Source organism: Canis lupus, chromosome 9 (genome assembly GCF_011100685.1).
Source record: "Canis lupus familiaris isolate Mischka breed German Shepherd chromosome 9, alternate assembly UU_Cfam_GSD_1.0, whole genome shotgun sequence".
In the NCBI taxonomy this organism is placed as follows: Eukaryota; Metazoa; Chordata; class Mammalia; order Carnivora; family Canidae; genus Canis; species Canis lupus.
The window spans coordinates 5869964-5884158 of record NC_049230.1 but is presented as its reverse complement, the minus strand read 5'-3'; the positions used below and the strand labels follow the sequence as shown (position 1 = coordinate 5884158).

General features: G+C 56.3%; 1 protein-coding gene across 3 annotated transcripts in view; it reads left to right on the top strand.

The window, feature by feature from the left end:
* LLGL2 (LLGL scribble cell polarity complex component 2) overlaps nucleotides 1-14195 on the top strand; it is a 33048-nt gene that overhangs the window by 4827 nt on the left and 14026 nt on the right. For 2 of the 3 annotated variants that reach the window (XM_038546594.1, XM_038546596.1), the window contains exon 2: nucleotides 6768-6862. In XM_038546594.1, coding sequence (XP_038402522.1) covers nucleotides 6788-6862 — 75 coding nt within the window. In that variant the 5' untranslated portion in view covers nucleotides 6768-6787. Of the gene's footprint in view, nucleotides 1-6441; nucleotides 6557-6767; nucleotides 6863-14195 lie in introns of those variants that run through there. The other variant, XM_038546595.1, reaches the window with a different exon arrangement.

Genomic DNA, 14195 nt, shown 5'->3' with positions numbered 1-14195 from the left:
TGTGTTCAGGGAATGCATGCATGTCTCCTCCCCTCCCTGCCCCTCCCCTCCAGCCTCTGGGGCCTTGGGAGGAAATCCTGCAGTAGGGTCCTCCCAGGGTTGTGGGGCTGGCTTGTGGCTCCTTAGGATGGGGGCCTCTGGTCTGGGCCCAGCCGGGGAGGGTGAAGTCAGCCTCTGGCTGCTGACCCAGGTTGTCCCATCCAGGCCACTGCTGGCCAGCCCCTTTGTCCTGGGAGAGAGGCCTGCACTGGGCAGAGGGCTCTGCAATCAGCTTGGAGTTCAGATTGGGGCTCAGACTCTGAACAGCTTGGGTTTGGTAGCTCTCTGAATTGGTTATTTCATAAGTAATAAAACTACATGAGATGCTGTGGGGAAAGTGCTTCAGGTGGCATCTGGTCACAGTTTGGTCTCAATCCTTTTTATTACCTAACGACAGCAGGGACAACCCTCTGGTTCCTGCCCTCTCTGGGTGTTTCTTGTGGTCCCACCTCCCACCCAGCTCCACGCCCTCTTAGCCAGTTTGGTTGCTAAGCAGCTGGCCTGGGCCCTGTCCCCTGCCTCTGGGAGATTGGGTTCGCCGGGATCACACGGGCGCTTGCAAAGCAACCTCGAGCATCATGAGTTGGCACAGACAGATACCAGAGGGGTCCACGGCTGCCCCCACCCTTGAGAGCCCAGCCCCATTGCTCCCCTCCTCTGGAGGTTCAGGGGTGAACTCAAACCCCTCAGACGGAAGGACACAGCCACACACAGGCCTCACACAGGATGTTGGGAAGGGAGGGCAGCCTCTGCAGCAGCAGGGGGCTGTGGGGAGCACAAACAGGGGAGAGGAGAGGACAGCTTGGGACTCTGGTTCACGCTGTTTATGCTCCTGGAGATCGGGACTCCAGCTAGGTGCTGTGTGGTAGGGCCCAAGATGCCTAGAGCCCTGCCACTAAGCATAGCTTCTCTGGGAAGATCAACAGGGCTGACTGGGTTATTGAGCAGCATTCTCGGTGGCTGGCCCATCACACACCTCCAGGACAGACATCACACACCTCCAGGACAGACGGGCTCAGCACGGCCGAGCCTCTGTGTCAGGGACAAACAGTATCTGTGTGGGATGAGCAGCCCGGGCTGGGACCCCGCCTTTGTCCTCCCCACAGCACCATCAGATCTGCTTCTCAGAGAAGAAAGAGAGCCAAGTCAGGTGTCCACCTCTACTGGTCTCTTTACTGAGGTCCTAAGATGCAGGGGGGCAGGGCCTATGCACGTCTCTGGAGGTGGGATCTGCACAGAGGGATGGGAAGGGAAGCCAGGGCATGAATTTGTCAACCAGGCAGCTCTCCTGTTCTTTTCCAGGGCGGGCATCAGGGTGTGGGGAGACCAGTCTCAGCCCGTGGCATGAGAGTTTTGGGTGGTGGCTGGTGGCAGTGTTGGGTGATGGGTGCAGAAAGGGGGGGGGGGGGTCAGATGCCTCCAGGGAACGCACAGGCTAGTTTCACACTCAAGGCACAGACCTGTGTGGAAGATCAGTAAGAATCAGCTCCTACCTCCGCCCCTGCCCACACACATCCACACAGATCAGCCGTTGGTCAGCAAGTCTCACGTGCCCACACCCAAGGGAACAGAGGGCAGAGCAGGGAGGGCTGCTCGGAGTTTGGTCCTGTCAAGGATGGAGGGTGTGGTGGGCAGGAGCTTGAGACTGACGTCGAGCCATCTTTAGGAGTTCAGGGGATGAAGCTGTTTCTTCCAAGGAAGCCCCCTCTTGGGGGACATGCTCTGGCCAGGTGACTTGCTCTGGCCAGATGGCCTGCCCAGTGCAGGAAGCCAGAACCCCCCAGAGCCTCTTAGACCTCTCCAGTGACTTTGCCTCAGACTCTCCTTGGCATCCCCCCAGGCATGGCCTGTAAAGTAGTAGTGTCCTTTACGCCCAGGTCCTGGGACCCTGATGCCCGAGGTCATGCAGCCGGTCTCCCCACCTGTGTCTTTCCTCCCTCTGCGCCCTTTTGGTGTCCAGGGGGCAGGCTTTTCTCCTGTTCAGGTTAACATGGCTGGAGAGGAACCCAGTCCCCAGGAGAGCAGAAGGGATGCCACCGCCAGGACCGCCTCCCCTGAGCATGGGGCCACTGTCATACCTGGCCGCTGCCTATGCCTTCACCCCCTCTCCCATGCGATCCTCTTATCTACCCGCCTGAGAGGCAGATAAACCAAAAGAAGAAAAAAAATCTCTACTAATCCCATAACCCTGCCAGTGTGGTGTCTACTTATGTAAATATTTTTAATAGAGTGTCGCTGACTTCAGGATCCATCGTCTTCTGCCCTTCTAATGACTACGCCTTCGATCATAACACTGAGCTCCCTTCCCCTGCTCCCTGTTGTTGGCCACTTGGGTTGCTTCTGATTTTCCCTGATAGCCTGGTGACCTGCACAACAAGGCGGGGGAGAACATTCCAGGAGCTAGATGGGTGCTGTTGTCTGCAGTGGTTTCAGTATAAGGTGTGGTCAAGCCCTGAGGGAAGAGGGGGAGAGTGGTCAGGCTAGGTTCAGAAAGAGATTGCTTTCTAGAAGACGATTTTTGATGGTATTGCATGAAGGGCAAGAAGGTTATTTCAGATAAAAATGCAGAGACCGGAGTAGAAGGGGCCTGGGGTGGGGACTGAGCAGATGGGCCGGCCAACACCCGGCCAAGCAGACAGGGGACATGGGGTGGGGGAAGGGAGGGCAGACTAAGGCAGGCCCTGCCCAGGACTGTTGGGGGGAATGAGGGGGGTGCTCCCAGTGGACCCGGGCTGAAGCTGTCTGCTGTGGCCCGACAGGCCGCCCTTTCTGGCCCATTCCGTCTCTCCTGTTGCCTGCACTGGGCCCCTGTGCTTGCCTTCGTCCTGCTGGAAGACGCAAGCTTGTTCCGTTTCCCCTGCCACGCCCTGCCCCTGAATCTTAGCGCCTGACCACTTCCTATCATTCAGGTGTGGGTGGAGACATTTCTGCCCGTGTTCATTCATTCAGCAGGGGTGCCTCAGTGAGAAAGACGGCAACGGTCCCGAGTAAGACTGAGAAGGCTCATCCTTGGGAAGGGTTGCACGGGTAACTGTGACCAAGTGCTAAGGAGCAAAGCAAAGCTGGGAAGTAGTTCCGAAAGAGGAGGTCCGAGAAGGGACATTTGAGTAGAGGTGGGTGAGAGAGTGCAGGTGGGGACCTGGAGGAAAAGCATCCCAGGCAAAGGACCAGCAAGCCCACGGACCCAGGACCCAGACGCGGGAATGTTCACCAAGACCATCCAACCACACCCTGGCCTCCTCTTTCATTTCCTTGCTGGCCCTGCTGTCTCTCTGAAACCATCGCGCTGACTGATCTGTGTCCTCGTGAGTCATCACGCACCCCCTTGCAAAGATGCCAGCTTGGTGAAAGAAAGGATCTTGTCTTTCTCCACCGTTGTGTCCCCGGTCCTAGGACAGCGCCTACTCCACGCTGGGCACCTGGCGTCGCTCCCACTCCTGCCAGCAGACCGGGGCATCGCCCTTTACAGACGAGCTCGCTGGGCCTCTGGGAGCTACCTTGGGAGGCCCCCCGGCTTGGAGGAGCTGGGCTGTGGTGGCTGAGCCCAGGCTCTTTCCCTTACGACCCCCGCGCCTCATTTCCTACCTTCAGGGGTGGGTTGAGTAGGTAGGATCTATTCCATACCAGGAAGCTCCACGTCTGGGTTCCTGAAGCTTCTCTGTAGGACTCCCTTACCTGGGGTCATTGGAGCTAAGGGTTTGCCTAGAGGTGAGTGTAGCCACTCCCAGACCTGTTCCCCTTCAAGAAGGGGTGGCACTTTTTGCACCTCGACCTGGGCAGTTATTTCGGCGTTGGGAGCAACACCGAGGGGTTGGTGGGGGTGAGGAACCAATGCTGTGGTTTCCTCACCCCGTGGCCGTGAGGTCCCCATCTCCTGTGGAGGAAGTGGCACTTTGCCAGCACCGCGCCGACAGAGGCTGGACCCCAGGCCCCGAGCTGCTCGGTCGATGCTGCGCTGAAGGCCTGTGGGAGCCTGTGTGCCCACGTGTGCCCCAGCCCGCGCCTTTTATTTGCAGGGGTGTGATTAGGCACCCTCCGTCCTGTCCTGGCCATCCTTCCCTGCCGCCCAGAGTCCTTAGATCTGGAGTTCACCAGACCTGGGGGCGAATCCAAGTTCTGCTGGTTTCTCCTCAGTGACCTTGGACGAGTTACCCAGCCTCTGTGGTCTTCATTTCCTTGTCTGCCAAGTGGAGATATTCCACTCAACTTCCAGGGAGGCTCGTGGAGGGTGAACAAACATCCGGGACGGGGTTTAGGTGTACCTTGTACAGGAGTGGGAAGGAGGAGGGGTCAGGATGTGTCCCGACATGCCGCTGTGCCTACTCCCGAGTGGTGGGATTTAGGGAGGATTTTCTCCTCAGGATTGTTTTTTCTTTCTTTCTTTCTTTCTTTCTTTCTTTCTTTCTTTCTTTCTTTCTTTCTTTCTTTGTTTTGTTTTGTTTTGTTTTGTTTTGTTTTGTTTTTACAGTGAGCAGAGATTACTCCAGCAAAATGTTTTAAAAGTAGTAAACATAACACGTAGGGGTCTGGTATAGTGCCTGGGATGCAGCAGATGCTCTGAGGGGCATGTGGGTGGATGGAGTGCCTCCCTTCTCCCACCCATCTCCACATCCGGTCTGCCTCCCGCCTGCCTGCAGCTCCTCCCCCGGGGGCTATGCCTGTGTGGGTCCTTGGCAAGGATGGCCCTGTGCCCACTTGTCCCCACCCCACAGCCTGTGGGGAGGGTCCTTCAGGGGAGAGCCCAGATCACCCTCTCCTGGGAATCTGCAGGCCCCTCTGCTCCTCCAGGGCACCACTCCCAGTTTCCTCTGACTTCTGACCCAGTGACCTAGGCCCAGGAAGGGAGAGTGGACGCCCCCGGAGCCCGGCCCGGGAGCGGAGCCGATTTATGAGCTTGGGCCTGTGCTGCCCTCCCCCACAGCTGGAATGTGAGCCATGGCTCAGCTGTTTGTCTGGGAGCCCCAGGTCACTGCGGCAGGCCCAGGGGGTGTTTTCACTCACAGTCCGCCAGAGCCTCCAGGACTTTCCTGGGTTTCCTTCCCTGACCCGCTTCAGGACCTCGGGTCAGGTGGGCACCTAGGAGTTTCCCGACTACCTGCCATTCCTTTTAGGGAAGTGCCCCCCCGCCCCCGATCTGCTCTGGCTCCCCCAAAATGTGAAGGCACAAATCTCTTGCATCCCCCCTCCTGCAAGTGGGGGTTCTTTTCAGTGCCCCCAGAAGGTGATGGCACTCTGAGGGCCAGTCTCCACCTGTTCTAGCAGAGATGGTATCCGGATTGCCCCAGCATATGTGTCTCTGCCAAGTGGGGTCACCCCTCCCAGCATGGCCAGCCCTTGGTCACTCTGCCAGAGACCATCACCACCATGGCCCCCCTTCTGCCATCCACATGCCTTAGAGGGAGCCCCCAAGTCTTAGACCACACAGAGTCCTTTCATATGCAGAGCACTGGCCTGATGGCTAATTTTTGTCACTTCACAAGAAGCCAGAAACTGAAGGGCATCTTTCAGGTCTCAGATATCTTCTTCTCCCATCGGACATCCAGCACGTCTGGACCAGGTGCTTCCCCAAATCCGCACCCTGGCCTGGTGCCTCCCTAGCAGGGCGCTCTGCCCTTGCCCACAGGAAGTTCCTCTGGGGCTGGGACCAGGTCTCTTTAGTCTCTTTATAGTGTCTGGCTAGGCCTGAGCGCCTGTGTTCCTGAGGGCAGGCCTTGGTGTCCTATGGTCAGTGGGAGGCTGTACTGTTGGAAGCCGGAAACTGAAGTGAAGATGATCCTCCTCCCTTCCCCCAAGGATGATCCAGAAATAGTTCCCCTTGGATTGGGAAAGCTTTCTACATTCATATGGTTTGGACGGATAGGTTTTGGGCCTTGAGCTGATTTCTTTATTGGGAGCAGATTTCTTCTCTCAATAAGGCTCCACTTAGGCCCACGAGAAAGGGAGTCTCTAAAGTGCGCCCCATCAGAGCCCGGGGGAGCGGGGACCAGAATAGACAGAGAAGGGCAGGGGCCACCCAGGGCCAGAGCTGCAGCTCCAGAAAGCCCAGCAGCCTCATGGGGTGAACCCAGTGCCAGCGTAGGCCCTGGCGTGGGGTGGCATGGGCCAGCACCCCCTGGCCCTGCACCCTGCTCCTCGCCCGCTCAGCCGTGGTGGGAGCGCCCTCCCCGCAGTCAGCAGGAAGAATGGGCCTGGGTGTGCTGACCCCAGAGACCAGGCCTCGCCCCCTCCCCCGTCGGGGCTCTGGTCTGGGAGCCCCGGTGGACTCCCGGGTGGAGGCTTTGTATCTCTACCTCCCAACCAGTCTGGGGAAAGAGACTTGTGAAGTTTCCCTTTCTGTTTAGCCGGGGTTTTAGGGTTTTTCAGAAAACAGGTTAACAATTAAGCTCATTAACCTCGGGGCCTCCGTTCCTATAAAGCCAGGTGAAATGGCTTCCTCCCCCAGCTTCTCCCGCTGGCTTTATAAGGCCACGGGGGCCTGGAACAAGGCTTAGAGCTTCCGCCAGCCCTGGGCCTGCAGGTACAGAAGTCCCTGGGTTCCTCACCTGTACTTGGCGGATGGAGCGAGGGTGCGCAGGAGGGTGGGCGGGGACGCCGCGAGGGCCTGGGCCAGGACCAGCCACTGCTGGACCTGGGGAGAGCGGCTGGACAGGTGCCTGGGAGCCAGTGTGGGTGCTGGGGGGCTGCACCCGCCTGGCGCTGGCGGTCCGCGACTTCTCCTCTTTCTCCAGGGGGCTCCACACTCAGCACCATGCGGCGGTTCCTGAGGCCAGGGCATGACCCTGCGCGGGAGAGGCTCAAGCGGGACCTCTTCCAGTTTAACAAGGTAAGAGGGGCCGCACTGTGTCGTCCACCCTCCGCGGGCCGGGGCTCTCCGGTGGCCGTCACCTGGGTTAAACTACCGACTTGGCGCTGCCGGCCCTGCCTCCCGGCCCTTGACTTTGGAATTTGGGTCTGGTTGGCGAGCTTTCTCAGGAAAGGGCAGCGGGAGCTCCAGGCGTCAGGACTCCCTCTCGCGAGTCTCCCTGGCTGTGTGACCCCTGCAAAAAACACTCCCTCTTCCAGCCTCAGTTTCCCCACTTGTAAAATAAGGCTGGCACAGCCTACCTCCTCACAGGGCCATGGAGGAGGCTCAGGGGCAGGAGAGGTGAAAGGGGGCCGACCCCTGCCAGGGGTAGCAACGTTCCAGTGATGCCAGGTCCCTGGGGCAGTGGCCACTGTTCCCTTGCTCCCCACATTGCCCCCACAGGAGAACGCAGTTTTCCCTCCAGTCAGAACGCACTGATTCCTGTGGCATCCTTGCAGCAGGCTCTAGGCCCGGCTGAGTGGGTCAGTGTGCCAAGGGTGGCATTTGGCTACCCTAGCCCCAAACCTGTTCCTCAGGCTCCTGAAGCCAGAGCAACCTGTCACCCAAGATCACAGAGAGGGTCCCAGAAGCGCCACAGAACTTCCTCACAGTGGTGCCCTTCTGGTGCCCGAGAAGGCCAGAGCTGGCCTGTAAACAGGAGAAGCACAATGTGGTTTATTAGGTCTGCAGCCACCTAGCAATCTGCTGCCGTTTCGGGGGTAATTAGCCTCTCACGTTTGCTTTGATCTAGGCCCATGGCCTGCATGCCCTAGCTTCCTCCTGCCCCAGAAGGTGGACTGCAGGAAATGGAGCATCATGATGCTCTGCTCCTCGGGCCTGGGGCCCCCTCCGGGACATGCTGATGGACAGGGCTTCAAATCCAGCTTGGCCACTTAGAAGTTGGGTGACCCTGTGCCCGTCACCCCCAACATAGGCTCGTTCTGAGGGTTGTATGGAGTTAGCTGATTTGTTGTCCAGGAGCTCTAGCTGCTGTTCTCAGGAGCTGCCTCCCAGGGAGAGACAGTTCCAGGGGCTTGTCTGAGGTGGGTGGGGGTGCCCTGCCATTTTCTTGACCTGTGGCAGGTGTGGTGATGGAGATTTGCTGAGGCCACTCACCTGTGGGACAAGGGCTTCCCTGAATGAGCACCTCTTTCAACTGGCAGAAGGAAGCTGTGGGCCTCGGGAAATGGGGTACAGGTGTTGGGAATGGGAGATCTCAAAGTCCCTGGGTGCCTGACACCCTTGGTTCCAAGGGAAGTGACCCGTGGGTGCCGGTCTCAGAGCCTCAGCACCCACCTGGGGACTTAGGTGACCCCCGTGTGCCTCCGTTGCACCTGATGACACCGAGATATCTCACACCCCAAAAAGATCACCAATTCTAGTAGAAACCGGATAGACAGGCTCAGCAGAGGGAGGAACCCCTGCCCCAAGTTCCAGCTGTGCAGTGGGGTGGGGTGGGGTGGGGCAGAGGAATCCTTTCTCCCCCCTAACCATGCCTCACAACCGGAGGCCCCCAAACCTGGCTGCCCCACCCCCAGGGCTGGCTGGGGAGAGGAGGAGGGGAGGCTCCTGAAATTCCTTCCTCTTTCCATTCACTTGCTAGAAACCTGCATTAAGCATCTATTGCAAAGACAGCCGGGGCCTGGGGCTGTGGGATCGCGATAAGATCTTTGCCCTCCAGGCATTTTATAGCCTGGAAGGAGGGAAGGGACTGTTGGTCTGAAATGCCACTTCCTGGGAATAGAAAGGAGGAAGGGGACAGGGAAAGGGAGGTGGGCCTGCTTGGTCTCATCTAAACACTGAGTGAATGTGCAGCCTGCAGGGTTGGGATTGAAAGATGAGGCCCGAAACCTGGGTGGTCCCACCCATGCCAACTCCTCCCCCACCCCAGGCTTCCCTGGAACCTGGGAGTCTGGGGCCTGACACACTATAGCTGTGGTGGCTTTTGAGCAGGGGAGTAAGCAATCCCATTTAGTTTGGAAAAGAACTTTTTTTTTTTTTTTTTTTTTTTTAAGGGGAGGATTGCAACGATGGGACAAGGCCTATCCCGGGGCAGTAGGGTGGGGTGCAGGGCTTGAATAGAACAGGGCTTCTCAACCTTTTCACTGTTGACATTTGGGGCTGGCCCTGTGGTGAGGATGTTTAGCAGCATCCCTGACCCTGCCTCCCCAACATGTCCAACTAGAAATGTTTCCAAATGCTGCCCACTGGCCCCTGGCTGAGGACCACACTGGATTAAAGAACTATTTAGGGCGTATGGCCTGGTGCTAGATGGGGATGTAGGAGTAAGGGGGCAGGGAAGGGAGATAGTTGTCCAGCACGACTGGGGAAGGGGGGGGCTCCATCCGGAGCAGGTAATGGTGCCACGCCCTGGGAAGCAGGGAAACCCAAGGAGAGGTGAGGAGCAGGTGAACGGGAAAGTGATCCACTTGATTTGGACAGAACAGCAACAATGATGATCATTTATCAAGAGGCAGTTTGGCTCAGGAGTTGGTTAGTGGTGCCAAGCCCAGGACTGCCAAGGTTCACCAGCGAGGTGACCTTAGGCAAGTCACACATTTCCATAAGATGATACGAGCTACCCCAGAGAGTTGGTGAGAGGATCACGTGAGTTAAGGTCTAAGTTGAAAGTCAGTGCATGGCTGGTGGCCACAGATTCAGAGCACAGCTCTGTGGGCCTCAAATTTGAGTTTGGAGAACCTTGGAACCCTTGGTCCTCGCAGACTGTGGGATATTCAGAGCTGGAGCTCTGAGCCTCTGCTGGCCCGTCTGTAGGTGTCATTCACACAGAGGTGAAGGGCAGCCCTCTGAAGGGTGCCCACAGCTGATGAAGCAAGAGGTGTCCAGGCCGAACCTGTGGTACCTGGGAAGGAGCTGAGTGTGTAGACATATTCTCTGAACCCCCCACCAAACAGCAAAGGGGCCAGATGGTCCCGTGGTTAGGGATAGGGACACAGGAGCTAGATGCCAGCTCTGTGGCTTTCTCACTGAGTAACCACAAACACGTTACTGAACCTCTCCACTCCTCAGTTGCCTCATCTGTGAAGTGGGCATCCTAATAGTATCGATGTCCAGGTGGGTGTGCTAGGCAAAACTAAATTTGAATGGCACCTGGCACACACACACAGTTGGTGCCTCACCTTGTCCCCATGGCGCCTCACGCCCAGGTGGTGTTCCCATTCTGCAGGTGGGAAAACTGAGGTCCCTGAGGCTTGCACAGCCTGAGCATATGGTGGCTGGAACAGGGTCTTCCGGTCGCGTCTGAGGGTGGTAACCTCAACCCCCGAGCCTCAGTGTCTTTGCCTGTGAACTAGTCTTCTGAGCCAGTGAAAACCAGATGAGGGGCCTGTGGAACCCACTAGCCATCTCAGTGGAGAGGGAGTGATTTCAAGGGGACAGAAACTCCTGCCACAGTAAAGCTCCTTCCTTGGAAATCCCTTGCGGCTGCTCCCTCCCTGGTGAAACCAGCCAGTTGATAAGGTCCCTGGCCCTTCCTGTCTGGCCTGCCCACGTTCCCCACCCCCCCAAGCCCCGAGCAAACAGTGTGTTCCTGACTGGCCACCCCTATCCAGGACCAGGTTGTTTTGTCTTGGCTTTTTTGTGGCTGGGCCCCTGGTGTCAGGTGACGGGCACACAGTGAGGGCCAGGTTGCTGCCACCACCAGGAATCTGAGCTGACTACACCCAGTATAGGGCAGTGCCACCCGGCCTAGCGGCTGGGCGTGGCCCCTCTGGCCCCAGGCAGCCCGCCTTCCAGCCCCCCAACGAAGGCTAGGGACTCCTCAGCCCTGGATCTTGGCCGGCATCCTCCCTCCCTGAGAGCAGGGTGAAGGGCCCCCACTGTCTCTGACCAAACAACCTTTGCTCTCTCCCTTCCGAGAACCTGAAATGGGGTCCAGGAACCAGCGTGAGACAGACAGGGCTTTCTTTCCCACACCAGGCTAATGTTGCAGTTTGGCGGCTCCTATAAATCTCTCCTTTCTCAGTTCCTGTCAAAAGCGTTCATTGTTCTCTCCTCCCTTGGCAGAGGTCACCTGGGCCAGGTAACAGGGTGGGGGCAGGGCCAGGGATGCTGGATGCTGAGCTCTGGAGGTAGGGGAGGTTGGTCCCAGTGGTTGGTTGTCAGGCCTTGGGCAACCTCCCAGCTTGACTCTGAGCTGGAGGCTCTGCTGTCCTAGGCTGAGCCCCCGTCCCACCCCCTGTCCTGGGTGGAGCCATGATTCGGGGCTGCTGTGTGCCTGGGAAGTTCCATAGCAGGCGCCCCCGGGGGCACTTCTTGTGCCCCACATGGACCTCAGACTGCAGTTGGAGGCCAAGTCTTTAGAGGCTGTTAGAAGCTGTGGGATGGGACAGCCAAGGAATGGGGAGGGCGTCTGAGGTTGGGGGAACAGCCGAAGCACAGAACAGAGGTGCCTTGCAGAACCTTCCCGCTTCCTCAGGCTGCTCTGGGTTTCTAGCTCTGCCCTGTTGACCACTGTCCTCTTCCCAAATCCAAATCCCTTTCTTCCTGTTCCCAGCCGACCCCCGAGCCTCTCACAACTGGCCTGGGGCCCTCACACCTCAGCCTGCAGGGAGGTTTGTGGCCTCCTATTGGATTATAATTGCCTCGTTTGAGGATTTGTGAGCGTTATTTGCATGTCCACCTCCCCTTCCCACCCTTCCCTAGACTTGGGGGATCCCCTGTTCTCACACTAATTACATTTGTACCCGCTCTGTGGGCTCCTGGCTGGGTAAGGGCACCATGACATTTTCTCTCATTTCATTCTTGAGGGAGCCATGGTCCCCTGGAGAGATGCCCTGAGGAGTCCAAGGGAATGATGGAGAACTTGAGAAGGCAGGCTGCATGGGGCAAGGCCTGTGTGCTCCGAGGGGTGAGCTGAGCATTCCAGCCACCGTCTGGTGGTCTTCTGGAAGGTCACATTCAAGCTGAGGGTGGCCCTGCTCAGTGCCGTCCTTGGTATTATCCCATTGATCAGATGTGAAAGGAGCTCACTCAAATCCGAAAGCATTTTATTTTATTTCATTTCGTTTCATTTCATTTCATGTCTTTTTTTTTTTTTTTTTAAGATTTTGTTTATTCATGAGAGATACAGAGGCAGAGATACAGGCAGAAGGAGAAACAGGCTCCCTTTGGGGAGCCTGATGTGGGACTCGATCTCAGGACCCTGGAATCATGACCCAAGCCAAAGGCAGATACTCCACCACTAAGCCACCCAGGAGCACCCCCCCCCCCCCCAGTGTATTTTACACTTAGAGCATATTTCAATTCAGACACAAAATTTTCTCTGGGGCTACGTAATCTGTAGTTTGAAAGGTGTGTAGCTGAGAAGGGATATTCATAGCCTGGCCTGCCAGCCCCCTGTTCCTTTGGAACTCAAGAGCATACCTGGAAGGTCTTCCAGTGACAGAACAGAGCCCTCATTCTTAAATTTAAATTAAAATTTCTGGTCCTTGGTGGCACCAGCTACATTGCAAGTGCTTGATATCTCTGCACCGCTCATGGCTGTCACACTGAGGAACCCAGGGCATGCGGCTCCTTCCCGCAGGACCTTTTCCCCAGATGCCTCCAAATTCCAGAGGCTTTGGCCCTGTGCTGCTGCTGACCAGGATGATAGGAAAATGCTACCGTCCCAGGAACCTTTTCTCCGGCCCTGGCTACTGACTTCCTGAGGCCCCAGCAACCTGAGGCTGGCTGACGCCTACCAGGAGCCCTGGAGGAGCTGGTCCCCCGCACACACCATCACGTGTCCTGCCCTCCTTTTCCTGGGAAGTGTTTACATTCCAGACACTGTGCTATCTCCCCAAGGCTTTTCCAGGCACTGCATTTTTTACATAGCTGAACAGGGACCTGGTCTGGCCAGGGGGGCTCCTGCAGGTCACTTGTGCTCTCCAGGCTCTCCCTTCCAGGTATAGCCATTTGTAGGGCAGACTAGCTCCTGGCAAAGAGCTGGGTTGGGGGGGCTTATACCTATGTGTCCCCAGAATAGCATTCTTTGGAGCTCTCTTCTCTGGCTGAACCCACCTCAGGACCTCCTTCCGTGAACCACTAGACTGGACAGGACAGGCTAGCTGCCAGCAGTTGGGTTTGTTAAAGGGACAGCCAAGGTAAGCCCAGAGGAGAGCCCTGAGCCTAAGGAGAGGTGCTTCATTGGTGCAATCTTTTTCTGCCTGGAGAGTCTACATTGCTTTAAAAAAAAAAAAAAAATGTAAACCAGCAGGCTGGCATCTTTTGCCCTGCTGTGATCTAGCTCTACAGGTTCGGTATCCCCTGGGGTGGGTGGTAGGGGGCGGGGAGCACTGATTAAGAAACAACCAAAAACCTTCCCAGAGATGGTTTATCAATTCAAGTCTGTAGTGTTTACTTCCATACCTTTTAAGCCTGTAATTCCACCACTGGGACATCTGCCTAAGGAAATACTGAGTTGTAGGCAAAGATAGGAGTCCAAGGAAGGTCATCGGTGCAATTGGCAATTGTAAACCCTGTAGAAACAGAAAATGTTCACCAACAAAAGCCTGGCAAGTTTGGGTGCCTTGACACAGAGAACATTTCTTAGCTGATTATTTTCTTTAAAGATTTATTTATTTTTTAATATCCATTTAAGATTTTTTATTTATTTCTTTATGAGAGAGAGAGAGAGAGAGAGAGAGAGAAAGCAGAGACACAGGCAGAGAGAGAAGCAGGCTCCACACAGGGAGCCTGATGCGGGACTCGATCCTGGGACTCCAGGATCACGCCCTGGGCTGAAGGCAGGCGTGCTAAACCGCTGAGCCACTCAGGGATCCCCAAAAGATTTATTTATTTAAAAAAAATAGATTTGAGAGGGTGAGAGAGAGCACGCATGCACCCTCACACACATGGGGGGGTTGGGGGGCAAAGGCATAGGGAGAGAATCCCACGCTGACTCCCCTCTGAGTGCAGAGCCCGACGTGGGGTTCAGTCTCACAATCCTGAGATCATGACCTGAGCTGAAATTATCAATTTATGCTTAACCAACTGAGCCACCGGGGAACCCCTCCTTAGCCATTTTAAAGTCACTTTAGTACTTTGGACAACTTGGGCTGGCTGCAGGTGGGCAAACAGGCTACAAAGCTATGTGTGTATGCACATAGCCGTGTGGCATGACCTCAGGTCTCTGTTACGTGTAGGCACACAAGTATACAATCAGAACACGAGAAAGACTGACACACCAAGATGTTAGCAAGGATCACGCTAGTTGTGGGAGTACAGGTGATTTTTGTTTTGTTTTTCAAACTCTTTCATATGTTCCAAGTTTTCTATAATGTGTATTACTTCTGTAATAAGAAATAAGCAG